At 36.4% G+C, this 17,920-nt stretch overlaps 1 protein-coding gene across 24 annotated transcripts in view; it reads right to left on the bottom strand.

The window, feature by feature from the left end:
- sif (guanine nucleotide exchange factor still life) overlaps positions 1–17,920 on the bottom strand; it is a 146,739-nt gene that overhangs the window by 35,712 nt on the left and 93,107 nt on the right. For 19 of the 24 annotated variants that reach the window (XM_073084128.1, XM_073084143.1, XM_073084144.1 and 16 more), the window contains 4 exons: positions 7,881–8,029; positions 3,601–3,880; positions 3,388–3,519; positions 1,274–1,456 (listed from right to left, as the gene is read on the bottom strand). In XM_073084128.1, coding sequence (XP_072940229.1) covers positions 1,274–1,456; positions 3,388–3,519; positions 3,601–3,880; positions 7,881–8,029 — 744 coding nt within the window. Of the gene's footprint in view, positions 1–1,273; positions 1,457–3,387; positions 3,520–3,600; positions 3,881–7,880; positions 8,030–14,799; positions 15,941–17,920 lie in introns of all 24 variants that reach the window. The other 5 variants (XM_073084147.1, XM_073084145.1, XM_073084148.1 and 2 more) reach the window with 1 other exon arrangement.

Raw genomic sequence — 17,920 nt, 5'->3', positions numbered from 1 at the left:
GTATCTTCAATTAGGACTAGTGTTCTCGGTAAGGTTAGTAAGAGTTAATCACGACCAGCAGTAAACTTAATAGAATTTTACTAGTTTGCCGCTTTCATTACAAACAAAAATATCAAGGTACGTCACATTACGGCTCTTCTATTTCAATTGTTGAAAGCTATATGTAGCGTGACAAGGGTCGCGCTACAGATACTGCGCCGACCCTCCGATGTCGGTCAACGGAACTGTCAATTTAGTCAGCGAAGCCGACAAATAACCTTTTCCTGTCATCGTTACATAATAATTTACGCTTGAATTATTTACTAGACCCTTTTTAGCTTATCAACTTAACTAAGGCTCCGTGTATATTTAACGAAAAAACACCGAATTATTTTGACGTTCCATTTCGAATTAGACTCAATTGTTGAAGGAACAAATTAGGATATTATCTTACCCATGTAAATATGAAAAGCGGACACAGTATCTCTGTGTAGGATGATGAAAATATAGGTTATTATAAAAGCGGCCTAATTTTATTACTAGGAACATAAGCGGTTTTACTTTATCATTAGATTAATCAAATGTAGAAGTAATAACGTTCGTGTACTTAGCAAATACAGAAGAGATTTACAGATGTAAATGGCACGGCTATTTACTTTCACAGAGAACATCCTCACAGTTTATATCACAGTTTTATATTGAAAGCTCGAATCCAATTTTATGCGAGTATTTATATAATACGGGTCGCATTGATTTCAGTTGTTGACATGATGTGACAGGGGTCGAATTCCCCGTAAATCACCGGCGTTGGCCAGCAGAATTATTAATCTCGACATTTAAAAGGAAAAATTAAATTTATCTATAATAGATAAATCCATTAACTCACCATTGAGACATTACTGTTCGCTACTGGGAAGTTAACCCTTATAATGAGAAGGGTTCACGACCTTTTGGTCAAATGCGGGTAGGCAGTCAAATGATTACTCTGTATCTATTATGTCAATCTTTTTCATAATTTACTCCTAATTGTTGTATTTTATATAGAGAAAGTAATAATCAGTGAATAACTGCGATTATTACTCATGAAATTTATGAAAAAACTTTATATAATACTTCAAAAACGTAGAGTATTAGGCACTTAATTCAAAAACACATCAATATTAGTAAAACATAAAAAATGTCTACGTTATCGTAAATATACAGGTCGTTATCGTAAATAAAAAAAAAATAACGCATAAAAACAACAAGAGTCTCATTCATATTTCATTATGACGTCAGTTAAAAATAAACTCACCTTGGGGTTAGGCAGCTCGCCACTCTGAAGGCTGGCCATGTAGCATCGGAGGCGGAATTGTTCGCAGTGCAGTCTCTCGAGATTCTCCTCCCACTGCAGCATCTGGACCGCCAGTTGGGCCCTCGTCTCCGGATCAGAAACCACGGACTGCTGGAGGTCCGCCATGTGCTTCAGCTTATGATCCTACAGATACGAAACCGTTTAAAATCCAAAAAATAAAAACCACTTCCAAAGGTGGTAGAGTCAGTATTACTACATGCCACTACATTTTTTGCGTGAGCAGTTATGCATTTAAGTGGAAGGGTGTGAATACCGGCTAATTGTGAGGCAAAAATCCTTAGTCCTCAAGAGGGGCAACGCATCAGTCAGCTTAAGTAGACCCTGTTCTATATGTACAGATGATCACTTATCATCAGTTACACTGCAAGATTTACTCTACTCCAATCTTATATAAAAGATACAAATATCTCAGCTATCGTTAACATATATTCGACGCGAGCAAAATATAGAGAACATATTTCAGTGTATTGATGAGCAACCTGCAAGATTTTCACGTATGTTAAATTTATGTGTCAAGTGATCGAACCTTGGGTACGATGTGCTTGTACTATTAATGTTAAAGATTACATTCAGTGTGTGACATAATTTGAATGTTACAAGCGGTCTCCGAAGCCTCACTGGAGCACGGCGGTTGCTATGAATATTAATGAGTGCGTCAGGTGGTAGGATCACTTTCATACTATTCTAAAATTGCCTATACGTCGAAAACTTAAACTCAATTGGAAGATTTTGTAGATAGATAATAAGCTTGTTTACGTTAGTTAAACATTATATTCAATGTTTACACAAATGTTGTGGTTAGCGCAATAAATTCGCTCGAATGCTCATAGTTTATCGTCAGTTAACACGACTGTTGGAAATTAAAGCATATAGTCGTACATATTTGTACATGTAGTGATCGGAAGCGGCCGCAAAGGCTTTGACGCGTGTTGCGGTCGTCCGGTGCGGGTCAGGAATTGGCACCGTTTCTACGAAGTACGATTACACCGCACACCAGCCTCACATACTGAAATGTCTAAAACATGAATAGTAGTAGTACTCGGAGATACATTGGGTAACATGTGCATACGAGGTTAAGTTACACATATTTGCAGCATTTTAGTTCAATTATACCTTAAAATGTCATAATGACGTTATAAAAGTGATAATCATTTTAATAAGCAATTTCATCACGTATTCTCAAAGACTATGATTTTCTATAGCCCTTGTAATAAAGTTGATATAATTCATAAAAATGTATCAATTACTTTTGAAGGTATTTTTACACTTTGTATACTAGTACGATAATTATGACATCGCTCTTTCAGCTGTACAAAGTCGCATATTAAAATATTTTATTACAAATATTACATTAACAACCGCAATCAATTCGTTGCCGGCGAGCTTCCGCCACTAAACCTCCCCGAGCACTCGCGACGATCTCAGCACAAGCAATAAATTTATCTGCATAAATACTGAATGCTTTTCACCTCGCTACATTGTACACACTTGAGAGCTTATAGCGAGCTGCAAGTCTCATCCTCGCTTCGAATTGACCCTTAAAACTGTGTATTAAAGTCGAAACTCCACAGTTACGGTGGTAGTTAGTGATTCGTACCAGTCAAACAATACTTATGTTGGCTCGGCCTGATGCTATATGCAGTTAGGGGTCGAGCCATGCATAGTGCCCCAATGAATTTGCATTGTGAGTCAGCAGTTTTCATTTATGGGCCAGAAAAGTGAAAGCATCTAAGCCACACAATGACACGGTTTTAATTTCACACAAGATAGAACGCCCGTAATGCGTGATACTTCTTTTTCTCTCTTAATGAGTTACGATTAAGATCATTCTCGTGATAACAGTACATAAGTGGCACATGACGGAGCGATCACCATATCGTTGTGACACTCAGTGTGTTCCGGGTTCGATTCCCGGGCTGACCGACATCTGATCAATGAATTTAAATTTCTTCTCAGTGTTTTGTATTTGTCTTTGTGCGTAACCACTGCACCTACGACACTGAAATAATCTTAGCGTGGGGCTTTGAGTGTAGAAAGCGTTATAATATACTCACCGATTCTATAGCTTTTTCGAGGCGGTATATTTCTTCCTGAAGTAGGTGAAGCGTTCCGGTTTTGCCACGGTGACGCGCGAATGCCGCAGCGCATGCACTATGTATGCTATTCACCCAGTTTTCAAGCTCCACCTATGTAATTATACGGTATATTTTAAGTCTGTAAGAGTGCACTGGAAAGTGTTATATTACATTGTAATGTAAGATACTCACTTGGCAGGGAGCTTGGAATAGGTAAGCGTCGCCGAAGGCCGTGCTCAGACAGAATATGTAATCTCGTTTGGGATGTTCTGGAATTGGCTGCATGATAGCTCCGTCGACTATGATTAGATGTTTAGGGGCAGCTTCGACGGAGCGGCCCTCGCGCGAATCGCACGGGTAAAATAATAGGGTCGTGCCCTTCAGGCAGACCCAGTAACCCTTCCATCCGCGCTTCCGAGCCAATTCTATTTGATGCTTCTTGCGAAGTAGCCATTTCTTCACGCTCAAAAATCTGTTGAAGACGATGAATGATTTACTTATGAAAGAAAGAAAAATCGAAATGGACGTGAATTAAGATTACCTTATTTGTTTCGTTAAACTTAAATCCAATTCAGATTTTCATAAAATGGTAAATAAAATGCATTAGTAAGAACGAAATACTTCATTTAATCTCTTGCTATTTATTCCTACTATTTTTTGGCTGAATATTTAAATTGTTAAATGCAAAATAGTTACTATTTCTCAAAAAGAGCATATCGTTCGATTGTTCAAGAACTCCAAAGTAAACTGCAAACATCACGGTTGTATCAATTTTCTTGTCAACATCTTTCATTTTGCCTTTGCAGGGTACCACAAAGTGTTCCTTCACGAAAGAGCGGATTTTGTCGATAGGAACACCCCGTGATTCACCACCGAGTGCCTGCATAGTCCAAATGATAACATTGATCGGCGTTGGAGCTATTTTTCCTTTCAATTCTTTCGATATTTTGAAATTCGTCCGCACTCGAAATACAGTCGACTTCGAGCGCTCACTCGACATCGTATAAATATTTATATTTAAGTATAATGGTTACGTAAATCTTAATATAAAATCAAGTACACAACAATTTGTATTTCATGTAGGTTATATTAATTGTCAGTTGGCAAAAGTCAAGTAATCATCGATAGGTTGATTGCGTTCCAATTTACGTTAGTGGTAGCCTATATTACCTTATCCACCAAACAGGTTAATTAATTCAATTTAACGTTTCATTGAATTCAATTATTGAATTTAAGTGCTTCACACAGAAATAGTACTACAAGCGAACAACAATATAAATGTTATGTGCACACGACGTTATATTCATAATTGTTTATCTGTTACCAAATCGTTGTTAGATTTTGAACCTTCGTCATTACACCCTTTATTAATGTTATCAATATATTCAATGTTTTGCCTAGCAAGGCTTGTAATTATCGATTTCGGCCTACTCCAATCCAAATAGTTCTAATTTTGACATTAAGTAGTATGCAGAAATTTACAAATATTCATCTGTGGTAGATAAAACATCAGATAGATTGATTATTAATAACGGCCGTTGATTGGTCTAATCTGGATCTTTGGTAGCCCAAACAATAAATGCATTGATTATCTAAATATATATAACACAAAGGTGACTGACTGACATAGTGATCTATCAACGCACAGCCCAAACCACTAGACGGATCGGGCTGAAATTTGGCATGCAAGTAGATGTTATGACAGGCACCCGCTAAGAAAGGATTTTGATAAATTTTACCCCCAAGAGGATAAAATAGGGGATGAAAGTTTGTATAAATCTTCTTAGTTAATAATACTACTTCGTAACGCGAGCGAAGCCGCGGGCAAAAGCTCGTTATTAAATAAGGCGTTAGATGTCTTATATTCAACCAACCAACAAGTTAGTACATATATTCAACCGAGACCAAAAGTAGAACCGTGGAAGATAAACCTACATTGTAAAAATCCTTTGAGGCAACGTGAAGGTATGTCACGGATCTCATCGGCAAGGAAACGTCTCATCTTCATACTTAGGCTCTACTTTTTACGGCATTGAATGGGTCACGGCTAAGATTTCCCTCCGGTCATTTGGGATTCATGGAACAGGAATTGTAGCCTCAAGGAATATAAAGGACGCTGTAGGCTCTAGGAAAGTCGTCTTTCTACGACATCACGTTCCTTTTGTTTTCCTTTCCTTCTTCCTTTTCCTTACAATTATTTTAAAACTTTAGAAAGCCAGGTGCTTTCATATTTGTTTGTTTTCATGCGGAAGAAAATACGCGGCCACATTGTGGAATATACAGCTGATATAATATTTCTGATAGAAATGTCTTAAATTTATCTTTTGTTCAATTTTATAATCATTTTCGCGAATGACTGCGAATAATTTGTATTACCTATCAAGTAGAAATGTTATTGCGTTTTTGCCACTATCTGTGGTATATGCCTTTTTATTTTCTGTATTTAATAGGATATAATTTATGGATTTCCATAATTATTGCAATTCGAAACTGATATCATTGGGATATCTATATAATAATTAGTAAATGTGGGCAGGGAACATCCAGTCTGTCTGTTAGTTAGTAGTTACTGCCGTCCATGGACGTTAGACATCTGTAATTAATCTTAGATACCCCTGACGACTAAGTTGGATCCCCTCGGATAAGTGTGTTTTCCTTACCACACTTTAAAACCAGAACCCAATATCATAGGCATTATTGTTACACTGCTCTTACTAGGTAGAAATAGGTACATCGGTAGTGCCTCAAAAGTTAAACCACAAAGGATTCTGCCACCCTCAACTCGATGTTACACGAATAAATAATTTTCGCTTTGTATAATTATCACTTTAAATTTAACTTTGTATAATTTCACTTTGTATAATAGTAACCTTTGTTTGTGAGTTGCAAAATCAATTAGTGGTCTGATTTCAGTGTAATTTAATCAAGCAGAATACGAATTAATCGATATTTATTTCAAGCCAACACAACTGAACATATGTAATGAGTAATTAACATAATGTGATAACATTATACGCGATTCAACGTTGTATTAAATTATATCATGGTAATGATTGTATTTGTATCGTATATTATATCGTATTGGAAGTGTTAGAAGAACATGACGGGAGCAAAACTGTCTCAATTATTTCTAACAATAGTTTCGAAAGGTGGTAGTATTATTGATAATATTGAAGGTGGTAGGACTCTTTGTTTGAAAGTGGCAGAACTCTTTGTGGTTCGACTCCGGCGGCACCACCGCCACACCTATTTCTGCCTAACAGCAGTGTTAGGCGTTGCTGTGTTCCGTTTTGAAGGAAGACATACTTTTCTGAAGCATTCCAGCTTAGTCCTCAGGAGTAGCGGTACATCTTTGGCCGACCTCAGGTAAGAATATCTAATCCTATCTGGGGTTGATTATAGATGTCCATGGGCAGCAGTAGCCACTTACCATCAGATGGACTGCATGCTCGTCTGCTACTCCTATATTATAAAAAAGTGGTACAATGAAAGTGACAGGGGAGGTACCACCGATAGACTTATTTCTATAGTAAAGTAGTTCTACCTTTCAGTGGTAGAGTGAGATGCTGACTGACTTATATATGAGGTGACCATCTGTCTTGAAAGTTGACTAAAGGGTGATTTCCAACCTAGTCCAGTCTACAAATGTTTATGGAGAAAATCGACTAGTTAATATAACATGTATGGTCGTTAGAAGGTTATATTTGAAAAAATCAATGATACATCGATAACAATAACAAAAACCGAAAATGTATTTTCTAACTCCCTTGACGTTCTATTACTACAGAAACTAACAGAACAGAAACTAAACCGTTCTATAAAAGCTCTTTAAAACCGGACAATAAAGTTAATGTTAAACTATAAACCTAATCTATCACGTGTTGATAATAATGCGGCGAGCTTAACGAGAGTACTGGAATTAAATTAATCGCGATAGTTATATAGAACTTTACTGTTACTAGTATTACTCTCGCGAGAACGCGTTTAAAAGCGGTAATCAAGTTGCAATAAAACAATACGACTCTTGACGGTAATACAGATGTTTTCATGGTTTCACGTAACACGGCAAAAGTAAATTAGTATTTTTACAAACCTAAACACGTAATAGTAGAATTTTTGAGAGTTGGAAATCTTCGGCTTTCTATTAAAAATCGAGATACATAGTTACGACGTAGACGAAAATCTATCACCAGAATTTACACTAAGTTGCCAACTGAAGTTATAAAATAGATAAAATATATTTAATTATAAAATAGATAAAAATTCTACAAAATATATTTTAAAAAAAAGATAACTTCATTAAGCGGGAACTTCCACAAATATTAAGTAACATTACTTAAACGTAGAATAAAAGTTATTATCTTAGCATCTCACGCTAAAATACCAGCAGCGCATACAGTTAAAATGTATTTCAGTGGGTACAGTCTAGACAGCGTAGTATCATTCAGACAATATTAGGAAAAGTTTCTTACCCAGCTTTCCTGACCGCTCCAGTGCAGTTAAAGGAGGCGGCCGCCGCGCCGGTCTGCTTGCCTTTGTAAGGAGAGTTCATTGCGCTCTCGCCGGGTTCCTCTTCGTCAGACACCGCTGTGGTCAGCGACATACGATCATCGTCCGATATCTAGATGAAACATACAAATGTCTGTGAATTTTCATGTATTTATGACCTTATTTTTTTTGGAAAAATAGATGTTATTTCTATTTTCTATGTACTAATCATAAATAGTAGGTAAACTCAGACATGAAGATCCAAGGAATATATCATTGATCAAATTAGAAATTTATGTATATTATATTAAATTTTGTAATAAGGTTGTGAAGTCTTGTTCTTCCTTACAGCCTAATAAATTGTAAGTTTTTGTCGATAAATTATACGTCGTGTTACAAATTTGTTAGCTTATATAAAAGGTACCTGATACAATCATAAATCAAATGTTGCCACAAAATATGGGTCGTATTTGAACATGAGTTGCCTAAAACAATATAATAACTTTGTAAGAAAATTTATTATAACGTGAATTGAAAATTTTGTTATACCTTACATTGTTTAATTTAGGTGTGTCAGTGAATACTCAAATATAACATATTTGATCACGCTGTATAAAATTAATATGTCCTTTTCTATTTCATAAAAGTTGCAAACATCTATAATCGACCTCATTTGTAATCAACTCCAGATAGTATTAGAGATCTGAGATCGGCTAGAGAAGCGTTGCTACCCTGAGAATGAAGTTTGAACGCCTCGTATTAGTATGAATGTCTCTTCGTTACCACACTCCTCAAACCAAAACACATCAGCGTTTAATACTGTCATAGTTTTTCTTTCTTTTTTTTATAATATAGGAGTAGCAGACGAGCATGCAGTCCATCTGATGGTAAGTGGCTACTGCCGCCCATGGACATCAGTAATCAACCCCAGATAGGATTAGATATTCCTACCTGAGGTCGGCCACAGATGCGCCGCTAGCCCTGAGGACTAAGCTGGAACCACCACACCCTTCAATACGGAACACAGCAGCGCTTAACACTGCTGTTATTAGACAGAAATAGGTGTGCCGGTGGTGCCGCCGGAGTCGAACCCCAAAGGGTTCTACCACCTTCAAGTTACGCCGAAATCATAGTTACGCCGAAATGGATGTGCCGATAGTGCCACCGGAATCGAACCACTCTCGATTCAACGCCATTTCAGTGAAATTTAACAATAAACATTATTTTTGCATTGCATTTATGCATTGAATTTTACAAACAAGCACTGGCGAATTTGTAATCGCTTTGAAAGCATGCGGTAAGCATCGTTCCATTTAAAGCACGGAAACCCAGTTTCAAGGATATTTTGCGCCGTCGTCAGAATTAACGGTCGAAAACGTAAAACCCCGCGAAACGGTTTATAGAAGCGTAGCAGAATTTGCTTAGTTCTCACTAGGTTTTACTTTAATCTTATTCATGAGATGTTTTAACCATTTGGACTGAATCAATGTTTGTAAGCACGCTAAGTAATGGACTGCTTGTGAAGAAACACGAACAGAAAGGGATGTATTTATATTTATTAATATAATATTATAAAAAGAAAAAACCTGGCTGCTTAAACATATAGCGTATATGAGTCCCACAATTAAAAAAGTCCAACGACACCTTATAGGTTAAAATTCGTCAATCCGTTCAGGCTGTAGGCCGTTTCAAAAAATGAGACATGCATGTTGCATATATACCTCGGAACAATATAATTTTTTATAATTGTTCCGAGATATATACGCCCGAAACATTCCTCACTCGAAACCTTCCGCATTTGCTTATGTGTTGTGTATTTATATACACAATAATCCTCGGAAGAATAACCAAGCAGGCGTTATTCTAAGCAATAATCTTACTGTCAATGGCAACACCAATACAAAACTTATAAAGCAAAACAAAATATGTAGTTGACAAAAAATTTAAACGATTTAAATATTTTAAAAATAACATTTCAATGTGAAAAGAAGAAAGAAACAGAAGCTTATAAATTTGGAATAATTTACGAATAATTTAACGACCTTAACAAGTTGAATAAGCGTGACTTTACGAAAGTCACAAATGAAAATTAAGAAAGGTAATTTTGTTGTTTTCTGCGCGGTAATTTATCTTCTGTTTCGTAGAAATAAATCAAGTTTTGACTGACAAAGGGCTTAGGCTGCATAAACTTTTTTTCTACTGTTTTCTTTATTGGCATATATAGATGACTAGCTGACCCGGCAAACTTAGTACCGCCTCCAAATCTATTTATCAATTTATCAAAATTTGATATAAAATGTAACCTATGTTACTCGTGGATAATGTAACGTCGTGGATAATGTTCGAATGGTGAAAGAATTTTTAAATCCGTCCAGTAGTTTTTGAGCTTATTCATTACAATCAAACAAAGTTTTCCTCTTTATATTATTAGTATAGATAGATCCCTTCTGCCACCGTCATACCTATTTCTGCCTAATAACAGCTGTTATAAGCATTTTGGTTTCAAGGATGTTGTAACGGAGACATATTTATGCGAGTAAATCTATATCTCAGTATATCCATACTGTGGCTGGCCTTAGGTAGGACTCTCATCTTATTAAGGGATTGATTAGGTGTCTTTCGGTGGCAGTGGTCACTTACCATTAGTTGGACTGCATGCTCACTTTCTAGTTGTAAGTATATTAGGTATAAAAAAATTGTCTCAGGTAGATTTATTTTATAACAAGTAATTATAATTATTTTATACTTTCTTAGTAAAATGACCATTAAGTATAAATATTTAATTGCGTATAAGTAATTAAGTATCTTATTTATAATAATCTAAATACTCGTATATAAGTAGCCGTTGAGAACTTAGAACCATTTTAAATATCCTCTAGAGTATAATGTAATTTACAAGCTCTCGCCCTCGTTGCCGCTGAAAATTGTTACCTACCTTCTACCAGTACCTAGCAATAAGCCTTAGGCACAGGGCCGACTATTTACGAGACTTTCATTTTATTATGAATTTCAGCTGTTTTATTTATATTCTTTCTTAGAAAACAGTAATACTTCAACTTAAAATATGAACACTTTCAACGTTGCATGCATAAAATTTTTATATTGTGCATTTAGTTTCTATGGAATTTTTATTACTAACCTATTTAAACATCGTTACGTGTGTATAATTGAAACGTTATGATGGCACGGCTGGACACGGCGTCACATCTGGGAGTGAGAGGATTTTAAGCCATAGTCCACCGCGCTGATCAAGTGTGAATGACTTTAGATAAATCACCAATTATTTTGAAAGAAATTTCAGGCGTAGAAGTTCAGGTTTTCTCACAAAGTTTTCCAACTTTATACCAACTTAGAAAAACGCAAAGGTATCCGACATTCGAATGCCGGACCCAGATAGCGAGGCCGAGTTTCAACTATTACGACATCCCTGTCTGCGTGTATATTATGACTTAATTAATTTAGATATGTTTAAGCAGTATCTCTTGCGCTTTTCATCGCGACACAATATAACAAGGTAGGAATTGCTTTGAAGCGCATGCGGGCCGCGGTAGCGCGCTCTCGGCTCAATTGCTCTTGACTTCGTCGCCCTCGCCTACTCCTTTCACAAGAATAAAAGAATATACATCGCATAATAAAATCTAAAATATATAATTGAGTACACCTATATAGTTTCCACGTCATTTATTTAGGCCATACGTCTTAGTTACTATTTTTGGTAAAATTAGGTCAAAATAAAACATTTCTATTTGTGTTTAGTCGTACCCATCTTCTACACATACTTATAAAAAACATATTTTACTTGATTATAAGAACTCTGTTTTTTTCAGATTTTTTTACGAATAGTTACATTGAAGAGAACACTTAATGAGAGGGTCTAGGCTCTCGAGTCTAGACTAGATCAGTACTCTCAATTCAAAGTGTAATGTACGAGTTTGACACTGACTAATTATGCTGTTAGTGACTAATTATAGGTTGTCTGGAAGACGGTATTAGGCTCCGTCCTTACGAATTACTTTACTACCCACATGTGGGATACTAAATGGTGCTACACGGACAAGAATACCGAGCACCAGTACCCTTACCAGGAGTTTTTACGTTTTGTCAAATGTGACTGTTTTGGAATTTGTTTACAATTCCCAATCAGCGCCCCTAGCGGATTGTGTCAGAACTTGGAAATAGTATGGGCCAATACGTAAACGAATACCAAAACAGTCATATTTGTCAAAACGTAAAAACTCATGGTAAGGGTACAGTTGATGGGACATATTCCGCCAAAATTGAAAACTATCAACATGGAAACTACTGTCACTAAACTCCTAAAAATGTATAATAGAAGCATTTTAAAACTGCTCATAATAGCTTCGTTCTGTCGGGAACATTCCTACTCTCCTAGTGTGAAATAGTCATGAATTTGGCATGAATCAGCAGGCTCGTTGAAGTTAGCTTGTTGCTAACCTACATGCTCTAAACAATTATGAACAGTTATCGCTGCAACGACTGCAGATGGCACTACTATGGTTACATCCTCGTAGAAGGAAATAGCAAGTCATTCACAGATTTTTGTAAGTCTGAGTTTTATACTAAGGTCTTCATATTAATAAGAAAAACAAGACTAGACTAATATTTATTTGAAAGCAGAGGTTAATGTTGTTCGAGTGTATGTATGTCTTATTATTTAGCATGATCTACAGTACAAACGACTGGAAGCATCTAAATATATATAACTCAAAGGTGAATGACTGACGTCGTGATCTATCAACGCACAGCCCAAACCACGGGACGGATCGGACTGAAATTTGGCATACAGGTAGATGTTATGACGTAGGCATCCGCTAAGAAAGGATTTTGATCAATTCTACCCCCAAGAGGATAAAATATGGGACGAAAATATCACTTCGTAACGCGAGCGAAGCCGCTGGCAAAAGCTCGTTTTAACATATAATGTTTCGAGGGATTCGTCAAATCTGAGGGAAAAATGTGAGCTAAATTATTTTATTTTTAAGCAGTAGCTTTTTTGTTTATATAATATTTACTAAGTTGTTTGACAGACTAGCTACTCCACTGCTATCGCTACGAAAAATCCGGACTCGTCTCTCTCCACTATGCACACGGCACATACTTGACTTCATTATTCTCGTGACCAGGTAAGCCTGATAACCAAGAATAACAATAATCCGAAACATTCCATTACAATAACCAAAGCTTATTAATTACTACAAAAGATATATATAGGTTACTTAAAATTCGATTGTGGGATGTATGTATACTTGAGTTCGCAACAATAATATTTGACTTATAATAATGTAAAATTCGATATAATATTCCATAACACCTAAGCAGGCTATATAGCCATACCCACGCCTATATGCTACAATATTTACGTCAGTTAGTTAACTGACACTCGTAGTTTCGAACAAAGTTTTGCTTCGCTCTAACGTTTCGACTATAGAAACTGTCTACAGCTATGTATATTGACAGCAGAATAGCTAAAATCGATATGAAAACGTTTTCGGGCAAATACTCAAATTTTGCAAATCATCTTCAACTTAGGAAAGTTTCGTAATACAGGATTGAACATTAAGGTTAATTTAAATATATTGCTTTCGTGGTCATTTGAGAGGAAAATTTAATGTTATAGACCTAATTTATTACAGATAGTAAGTCATTATAGAAAGCCTACGGATAATCTTAACTTGAAGCTCTGGCTTGGCTCTTAAAGTCTTATTTTCCTTTCAGTATTATATAAATGCATATTATACAGCGTATTCCAAAAATATACTTTTACCGCAAATGGTAAAAAAACTGTTAAAAGGCGAGAGATAACTATAAGTAGTTACAGTTGCGAACTGTATCAGTTAGAAGCAAATAAACAAAAATCTGAACTTTCTCTGACTTAAATTCAGAGCAGAGACAGAAGTTTCATGGAAAAGGATGCCTTCTTTTTCGACAATAAGGTTTATGCGACCCAGCGAATAGAATCTGCAAAATGCAGATCAAAATACTTATGCCCCATTATAGGGGAACTAAATAAAAGGCCTCATTAGTAGAAAAGGAAATTGCAGCTTAACCGTTGAGAAAACTAGAATAAGGTCAAAATGTTACCCATATTCTACTGCTTTCAGGTAGGATTAAGAGATCATTGTTCTATAGAATTTTGAAAAAAGTTTATGTCAATCAAAATCATACTAAAGATTATACCAATTTAGAAAAATTGATTGCAGTTGAATTCATCTGATTTTCTTACAATTATTTTCCATAATTTCTATCAAATAAATTATGTAATCGTTCTCTAAAATTAAGAGGTAAATTTAACAATACTTCCAAATGGTAGCTATAAAAGGTATTGTGAGTGAATTTTCAATGTGCTACGAGGCTACGAGCTACGGCGTACCGTAGCATGACTGCATTGCATATTTCGTAGCAACTATATGGTGCTATATATAGAGTCGGCGTGGAAATGTTTAAACTCTGCACAAACGAATGAAGACATTTTAAAAGAAGTAATACACATATATAGGAACATAAATAAGTCGTTGTAATTTAAAGTTACAAGATGTGTCAATGATTTAAATAATAAATTTGTAAAGTTGGAATATTTCCATCTGAAAATAAATATATTTCTACTCAATTTCATTCCAATATTGGAGGTTTCTATTTTTTGTAACTTTTACAAATTATTATATAACTTTTTATCTGCAGTGTTCAGAAGACAAGGTTTTGGTTAATAGAAAATATTAATACAGACAGATTTTTAATATAATTCTGTTAAAGAGAGAGAGATAATCTGTTATATTTACCACACTCAGTTTTGTAAATATTACTTTACTCCTAAAACCTTTTTACTTTTCTGAAATTAAAAACAAAGAAAGTTATTTTTAATTATTCTTTCCAAATACAACTTACTTTTCGAAGAAAGGCTTCATTGCAGGTTTGCGCCGTTCCTTTCCAATGATAATGACGAAACCTCACGTTGCCGAGGAGTTTTGCACCTTGTAGGATTGATACTTCGTATACAATGCGACGAATATTGAGTACATCCGTACGTTTCTTGTATTTATTCAGCTTTCGTCGACGGACTATTCGCTCATCTGGCTCTGAATACTCTCCCGTGCTCGTAAGACCTTCCTCTGCCGCCCAAGCGCTAAGTACGCTTTCAATGAAACTAAATAATTGTTGCACATTCGGTTCCAATTTGCTAGGGATGTACAGGTAAGGTGAGACTGTTTTCTTGGGAACAATCGCTTTTTCTTCAGGTTCATCTTCCGGGGGAGGTGCCACGTCATGGTATGGACAAGTATGTACTTTATGGTGGTGATGGTGATGGTGGTGATGATGATGCTTAGTTTTACGTTTATGCTCCTTCGATCCCGAACCGCTACTGCCGTCCCCTTTTTCTGCAGTCTCGCCGCCGCTCGAGTGCGAATCGCCACTGCGTTCCCTGCGTGGCTTCGGTCTCCCGTTCGACGTCAGGGTAACGAGAGCACCCGCGGCCAGACAACAATGGTGTGCTACGCAGCAAAACCGTGCATCTCCCTTTTGAAGCCCCGTGTGGGCCTTGTGGCAAAACGAAATATCGGGCACTCTCGCGCCTAGCGCTGCCAAGTGGGCGCGGTCCGCACAGACCTGCATCAGTAGATTCTCACCGAAGTGGACAGTCTTGTGACGGCGGCGGCGCAGGTGCATGACGGTGCCGCTGCCGGCCAGCGAGGGCGGGGCGGAGGCGGAGATGGGCTTGCCGCGGGGCTCGGGCGCGCGCGCGCATCGGGGCGGCGGCGCGCGGTGCGTCTCCACCATCATTGGCGAGGAGCGGCGTCAGCGGCCGGCGCGCGAGCGTCACCTCATCACGAGTTGAAACCAGTCCACATTCTCTAGCTCCTACTTCCGCCTTTGAACGCCTTCAGTAAACGCTATTGCATCACATTCCACATTCTATACGATTATACTTAAGATATAGTTAATTGGCATTTTGAACACTTTGATTTTAATTAGTTAATTAGCAACAATCAGACACTTTTTGTCATAAGGCGTATTTTGTTGTTTATACCTGTGCAAGTTATAAAATTATGGTTATTGTATATTATGAGCATTACGAACCATTAAGACAATCCTTTCAATAGAAAAAAGAAATCAAAATAACATTGCATAAATGTCGGCTGTGTTTAAAGTCAAAGTTACAAGCCTTTGGTGACGAAGCGCCGTATAACCAAATAAAAAGCAGAAAATAGAAAAGTAATATCTAACTAAACCAAGAGCGGATGTAAGCGGTCTGCATTTGAAGTTGCTTGTTCTGCAACGGACGTTAACAAGCTGTCAGCTAGCTGTGTTAAAGCAAAAAAATCCAGCTGAATATTTTAAAGATTTGCTTGTGATAAACCGGATAATTATGTATCAGCGCTGAAGTGTATCATTGTGAATTTTTAGCCGATTTAACACTTTTTACACTTTATAAATTTATTGGAAAGTATTCGATTTCATGAAGTATTTCAATATTTGCACTTTATGAATTGAGTATTTTATTTGTGTACAAGAACCGATACCGATTTTCTTGCACCATTTAATAAGTGATTATTTTTATGACTTGTCACAACTACGCGACATAAATTAGGCCTTGTCTCCATGTAGGATGAAAAGATCTAGAAGCTAGTTGACCAGGAAGATAGTCGTTCAGGAAGATTTTACCTTAAAAACACAGAACTATCAGGCATGTAAGTAGAGCACCTTAGTCTGTTTTACCAGAGTTGTGTGAGATAAATAGTGAGCGAAATCATTAGTTCTCACAAAGCTAAGCGGGTAGAAATTGCCATGCTATATCTACACCGGCCGTGGTATATAACATTTGTACGTATAAAAATACAGATTTGTTGAACACATTTTCATCTGTGCTACGCTAATCTAAGTAATTGAATCAAGCAATCCTATTGGTAGATCTGTCAGTTCTGCATAAATTAGCTATCTCGTATATGTCTGGCGGAAAAACCTTATGATGTTTTGTCAATGTTAAATTAAGTAATAATTAATTTCAAACATGCAAATTCCTACTAATCAAGGGTAAATCCAAATCCGGACTTATTATAGAAGAGTCATTGTATATTGATACTAAGGCTATCTACTACATTCGTCTACATATACTTCAAATATTATGGGTTTAACCTAGAATTTAATGAAGATCGTTGCTTTTGTAGGTTAAAATAATAATGATATTCCACAGGTACCCAATCCCTAGGAATTTGATTTTCCGGTTAGAGTATAATCAAATTCCTACGATAGCAACGTGAGCGTCAAAAGCAAAGTTCGCTCGTAGCTAGAAGCAATACTGACTACGATGAAGTCGTTATTACACTGATAGATCTCGGTCTAGATCTTCTAGTTAGTTTTATGAACGGTTTTGATGTGAAATGAGACCATTGAATTACGAATCCTTTGTTTTACAATACGTGGCAATAATTTATTTTGTTTTCAATTTGTTTTCACGTTAACTAATATTAGTTGTGGCATATCTCTTTGCTTTTCTTTAACATTGCAATGAATATTAAAAAATAATATTCAAAGCTTCTTAAAATCTTTCTCATAAAGATGTTTAAGATTGATAACATATTGTTCATTGTTACGCTACGTACGGGGCATATGAACAAAATTTTCACCCTAGAGGATAAAATAATATAGAAAGTATACTTCCTACACCGCGGTACTCAATCATAGTGACACTTATATGAACAGCCTAAATACTCGTGGAAGTTTACTTAGCGGTGTTTGTGGGGAAGCACGTCCTGTGAAGATGTACTGGTTATTAATTACATATATTGTTATTGTTATGGAGTCTGTTCACGCATTAAGTAAATGTTTCTGGATGGGTTGATGTAATTTGACTCTCTACCAATTCATATTTAAACTATTTTTATACAAGAAAATGAAGGCGTCTCGTGGGAATGTGGATAGTTATGATTTTCATAGACAACGCAAGCGAAGCGGCCGGCAATAACTTTTATTGTACAAATTTTGCTGATAATTTTAATGATTAAAATTA

This window comes from Epargyreus clarus, unplaced genomic scaffold, assembly GCF_041222505.1.
Source record: "Epargyreus clarus isolate Ecla_fem2 unplaced genomic scaffold, WU_Ecla_fem_2.2 ptg000021l, whole genome shotgun sequence".
In the NCBI taxonomy this organism is placed as follows: domain Eukaryota; kingdom Metazoa; phylum Arthropoda; class Insecta; order Lepidoptera; family Hesperiidae; genus Epargyreus; species Epargyreus clarus.
The sequence above is the reverse complement of the archived record's forward strand: the minus strand, read 5'-3'. Positions and strand labels throughout refer to the sequence as shown.